Source organism: Poecilia formosa, unplaced genomic scaffold (assembly GCF_000485575.1).
Source record: "Poecilia formosa unplaced genomic scaffold, Poecilia_formosa-5.1.2 Scaffold302, whole genome shotgun sequence".
Taxonomy (NCBI): Eukaryota; Metazoa; Chordata; class Actinopteri; order Cyprinodontiformes; family Poeciliidae; genus Poecilia; species Poecilia formosa.
This window is the reverse complement of record NW_006800241.1, coordinates 202,311-208,293: the sequence shown is the minus strand read 5'-3', so window position 1 is coordinate 208,293 and position 5,983 is coordinate 202,311. Positions and strand designations below refer to the sequence as shown.

At 43.0% G+C, this 5,983-nt stretch overlaps 1 protein-coding gene across 2 annotated transcripts in view; it reads left to right on the top strand.

The window, feature by feature from the left end:
• The window catches only part of man1a2 (mannosidase, alpha, class 1A, member 2), a 114,397-nt gene that overhangs the window by 105,524 nt on the left and 2,890 nt on the right, over positions 1 to 5,983 (top strand). For both annotated transcript variants that reach the window (XM_007572499.2, XM_007572498.2), the window contains exon 13: positions 4,625 to 4,740. In XM_007572499.2, coding sequence (XP_007572561.1) covers positions 4,625 to 4,740 — 116 coding nt within the window. The remainder of the gene's footprint in view (positions 1 to 4,624; positions 4,741 to 5,983) is intronic.

Here is a 5,983-nt window from a genome sequence, read left to right as displayed (position 1 = left end):
TGTGTGTGTGTGTGTGTGTGTGTGTGTGTGTGTTTGGAGTCGAGTGACACGGCTCCATGAATCAAAAAATGCAGGCTCACGCCGGCCTGCAGCGGCCCATGAATAACAGGAATTATGGTCCAAACTCTGTGCGAAGCAAATCTGCTGACGGCAACGAGGTCACACGAGGACGTTCCTGCGTGGCCTGGATCAGTGAGTGTGTGTGCGTGTGTGTGTGTGTGTGTATGTGAGATGGAGGAATGGCTAAAAGACGAGGGGCAGAGATAATACTATTCAATTACATGTGTTAATAGTGAAAGTCGATAGGCCGTGTCCCACAGTATAATGCAGCCAGAATTAGTCAGCGGGGGCCAAATCTACTGTGATAAGTTCCCTTTGGGAATCAATGGAGCTCACATGTGCTAGTGGGCTGTTAGCGTCACCCGCTTGACGATCAATAAACTTTTAATGGCATTGAGTGTGAGAAGGGGCAGGCTGGTGCACCAACTTTTTAATTATTATTATTATGTTTTAGTCTGTATTTATTTATGTGACGTGAGCTGGAGGAGCTGTCTAATCCAGTCGGTCTCAGTTTGGTTTTCTCACTTCTTCTTCCTGGTCTTGTCACCAACAAACTAAGTCGGAAATGTCACGTCGTAGATCATAACCTCTCCTCATTCTGTCATTTCTCTTGTTTACATACCTTCCTGTCAGGCAGCCAACATGATTGCTGCCTGACAAACAGAACTGCTTTTTCTATGCAGACCGAGCCCAGTTTTGGTTTCGTGTGCCTTTAACCGCTCGTCCAGTTTCAGAGTCCCCGAGCCCAGTTTTGGTTTCGTGTGCCTTTAACCGCTCGTCCAGTTTCAGAGTCTCCAGGCCGCCGTGCTGAGCTGCGAGAAGAAAAGTGCTGCCATTGAATTCCTGAGTGCTGCTACCGTCGACAAGACGGAGTCTTCAGACTAGGCCTGTCACAATAATGAATTTTGCTGAGTGATTAATTGTCTAAAAAATTATTGCGATAAACGATAATATTGTTTCAAGACCTTTTGACACTGATTTAATGGAAATGACTAATAATGCATGTGATTTCCTGCCATAGATAGATACATTTTATTTTCAAAATAATACATGACACTGGAGCTGATAAACTAAATAAACAAAACAACCAAAAACAAAAATAAAATGGATTCTCAGTCTCCATTAACAAAAAACGTACTTTAATAAAAACTAAACAACATAAAGCCAAAGTGTAAACAAATACTACATTCAACCAAAAGAGTGCAGATTATGAAGTCTGTATTGCCCTTCAGTAATTTAAATAGAGAAGATGGGCACATCCGACTACCTAATGCAATAGTTCACACTACACGACTTTTTGTCCCTATTTTCCCCTTATGATAATCTTAGATCGTTGTCCGATCTAAGATTATCGCTGGTGATTTCGTAACCGATCATCCTGCAGTGTGTGGTGTGTTATGGTAGATTGTGGTGGCCGCTCTGATCTAAATCAGGGATTTTCCCCGACTGGGAGCTTAACGCTGAATGTGACAGGTAGCCAATCAGAAAGCGCGGATTCTCCACTGTGCTTTCTGAGGGGAAATAACGAGGGGAATCCCAAACAGCTGACACGGCGCAACCTGAAGTCCAGCGGACATCGGAGATGATATGTGGAAACAACATTAATATTTATTCAACATTTCGTGCAAAGACTATAGAAATGACAAGGAGAGGAGTCGGAGCCAAATTACTACCGCAGTTGATAAACCCGGTAGGTTTTCAGCTGTTCTTCGTTAACGTGACATAAACGGGTTACAATGATTTTCATTCAGTCAGGACTTTATGCTGACTCTAGCCACATGCATCACAGGTAGATTCTAGTAAAGCATTGATTAATGCCTGATTTTAAAATTAGACTTGTAGCCATTATTTTGTGCCCATGTGGCTGGACACCACACGGCACGACGAACCCGATCGAACCGTTATACCTAGGATTTCTGTCAGCTAATGTGTCTCTCAGGTTTTGAAAATGGGCCGACAGTCGGCCGACAACCCTTTTAGTGTGAGCTGGACATTACACTAAGGAAATGAGGAAGGGAGGGTCAGTGCAGAGCACCGTAGTTGAGCCTTTTTTCATTCAGTGTCATCAACAGAAAGAAAAAAAAAAAAAAAAAAAGGAAGGGACGATAAAGCCGATAATTAAAATAAGGTCGATAGGTTTAATTTATCGTGCGATTAATTGATTTATCGTTTATCACAACAGGCCTACTTCAGACTCAGGAATATTGCAGCTCGCTGTGTTAAATAATCCGTGTCCGTATCAGGAACGAAAATGAAAACATCCTCAAAGAATGATGCTCTGAACTCAACCAAAGGGAAACATTGCAGTAATCCTATCGCAGTATATCGAACGCTGGGGGATGTTTGTGGGTTTATAGTGGAGGATTTCAGCTGCTTTTCAAGATCTACAACTGATAACACCAATGTGAATTTATGTAATGAAATTGTGTTGCTTCCATTAAATGAGAAATACAATTAAAATCACACGTGAATATGTTAGTTCACACGATGTCATTTTTAAAAAAAATGCCACTTCATCATCATCCAACTACTTCCTGTCATCTTCTTTGTCGTTTCCATCAGTGGTAACATCCAGTAGTTGATCATGTTTAAATCATTTAAATCAGAAAACAGTTTTTTTTTTCTTTTCAAAATTAACACGTTTCCATTAATCAAATTTATTTTCAGAATTCCAATTTGTGCAATTACATGACCAATGGAGATGCAGCCAGTGTCACATGATCAACCTCTTCCACTGCCCCTTTAGTAACAAACGGCAACAAGAGGGAAATAAATATCGATCGTTAATATCAGCCCCGTTTTATTTACTGGACGGATACTGAAAGATTAAAAGACCAGTAGTATTGACCGATACCGATGTTAATGCCGATATATCCTTCATCCCTAATATATTTGGGCCTGTTTGTATAAATTAAAGAAAATCCTTACTTCAAATTTGTATCCCAGATTTTACTTTCTGGACGTCTAACTCTCAACAAATGTTTGAAACGGATCTTCAAAATCCTACGATGGGTGTACGAAAACTTTTCACCGGCAGCAGGTCACGACCCCCAACCCTAAGTCTGTTATGGTAGGAAGACATTAACTCATCAGCTATAAAATGTAAACCAGTCAGGAATTTCAACCACCAGCCGTCCTGATTTACTCGTCATCAGGCCGTCTGCACGGATCAGGATCAGCTTCCAGACTTTAGCACATTGTTCCCTGATGGTGACATCCTTCGTCCTTCCAATGCAAAATTTAATATATAGAAACTAATTCAAACTATCATAACCCAAAGCAAGTCATTTTTGATATGTCGGCTGACATATTTTAAACTAGATTGAGTCGCTGGAGGAGGGCAGACCTGTGACTGCTCCCGTTTTTTGTGGAAGGAGAGCAGAAATGCTGGGAAGCGTTTGTGTTTTGTAGAGCTGCTGCCTCCCGACTGTCACCCAGGACCAGCTCTAATCTGTCTAAAGCAAAGAAATTAATTACAGCGAGCTTTTATAAGCTTATTAAAATGTGCTCTCCTCCCCCACGTGTTCTCTTTGCTCTGCTCCTTTCTGCTCTCGTTTTCATCGTCCTCTCTGATCTGTCTTTCCTTCCTTTGACCATTTCTTTTTAGACGTCACCGCTCGTTTCTGTTCAAGTCTTCATTTGTTTTACACCTTTGACGTTTGTGGTTTCCCTACCTCCTTCCCTGCGTGCTCTCGTTCTTTGTACTTCTTGCTCTTTTGAGGTTCATTCACACCATCACTGCTTAGTCCTCTCTAATCGAACTCTAGTTTGCTTGCCTCGAATGTCGGGTTAATTTGGGGAAGTGGGAACGCGCAATCAAAAAAGCGAATTCTGTTCCGCCTGAAATCCTCTGTTAAAGTGAACTCTGTTGCAATTTGAATTCATTTGTGGCCAGAGACTGCTCTGTAAGCAGGGAGCGGGCTATGATGCAAGGCATTCTGGGTAAATACAACCCGCTAGCGAGTCTAATGCTAGCTAGAGAAATGTCTCTTGGTGTTTTGCCAAAGGCAAAAGAGGAATCCTACAACCACTGAAATCTGATGCTATCCCAGTTTTGTTTAGATCAGGGGTGGGCAACTCCAGGCCTCGAGGGCCGGTCTCCTGCAACTTTTAGATGCGTCTCTACTTCAGCACACCTGAGTCAAATAATGAGGTCGTTGGCAGGACTCTGGAGAACCTGACTGCACTTAGGAGGTGATTCAGCTGTTGGATCCAGGTGTGTTGGACCAAGGAGTCATCTCAGAGTTGCAGGACACCGGCCCTCGAGGACCAGGATTGCCCACCCCTGGTTTAGATGGTTGTGCTCAGGAAGGAAGTTGTGCTCAGTGTCGTCTTCTCAGGTTTTGTGTCATCATCGTTCTTGGTGTAGCGCCACCACAGGCGAGGAGGGTAACAGGTTTTTCAAAGGGTTTGGTTGATTTGACTCAGTGCAGTGTGAAAGCAAACCGCAGCAGCCGAAAATGTAACAAATGTTGCAATTTGGTCCCCAATGGAACGGAGTCTGCCACACTATCAGGTTTGAAAAGACTTACATTCTTCCCTTTCTCCATCCTGTGTCCTCCAGGCCATTGATAAGTACTGCCGGGTCAGTGGAGGCTTCTCCGGAGTGAAGGACGTCTACTCGTCCAACCCGACCTACGATGACGTGCAGCAGAGCTTCTTCCTCGCCGAGACGCTCAAGTAAGTTTGATTTGAAGCAGTTTCCTCCTAAACACTTAGACGGTTTCCCCTGTAGAAGTCCAGTATAAGTTGGGTTTTGCCCAGAACCAAAGCAGTAGATGGTTTATGCCTGTGTGTTTGATGCAGAGGGAACCCCTGGTTTGGTTTTCTGTCCCATCAGTTGAACAGCAGCTCAGAGTCTGGGGAGTATTGCTCTGGTGGTTCACTGCTTCCCCCTGGTGGCTGCTCGGTGTAAATGATCCCCTTCAGGCTCTGCTGCTTTTCTAACCAGTTTCTCAGGCTTCCTTTGCAGTCTGGAATTAGAGCTCACTATTTTCCAGGTCTGGATAAATATGAAAGAAATAGATTATGGAACAGTGTTTGTATTTTCAGACTTTATTCACTTTATTCCATGATGTAAATGTTTTGTCCTTCATTTGTTCCTTTTCCCTTCCTTCTTTAATTCCTTGCTGCCTTGTCTTTATCCTTTATTTCTGTCCTTTTCTCCTTCCTTCCTTGTGTCTTTCTTCTTTTCACTCCTTAATTTCATCCTCCCTTACTTACTTTGTGTCCTTCCTTTAATCCTCCCTCCTTCCTTACATTAGTCCCTTTTGTCCTACTTTTATTCTTCCTCTCGTTCTTTTCTTGCGGCCTTCATCCCTTTCTTCATGCCTTTAACTTCTTTCTGTTCTTTCTGTCTTTCTTTTTTTCTGCCTTGATTTATCGTGCCCTTCCTTTACACTTGATTTCCTTCATCCTCCCTTCCAACCTTTTACTCTGTCCTTCCATCCTTTGTTCCTTCTCTTTCTTTCCTTCTGTCCTTCCTTCATCTGTCCTTCTGTATTTTTTTCTTCCTTCATTCCTTTGTTTTTCCTTCCTTTGCTCAGTCCTTTCTTCCTTCCTTCTGAGTCTCCTTATGTTCTCCCTCATTCCTTAGTCACTTCCTCCTTTCCTTCTTTCCTGTGGTGTTTCCGGTGGAAATAATAATGTTTTGTATTTAAAATGTCAAACTGAGCTAAAAGAACTGAGAACTTCAATCTGTGACTATCTGGCCGTTTTACCTGTAAAAACCTGGATCTCTCTCTAAACCAGAGTGTCAGCTCCAGCTGTGAATAAACAACCTAAAGTGACATTTCCCAGCTGCCGATCAGACCTCGGCTTTTGACTGGGATTGAAACGAACACCGACGAGGCTTCTGATGCCACCAGCGTGTGTGTGTGTGTGTGTGTGTGTGTGTGTGTGTGTGTGTGTGTGTGTGTGTGTG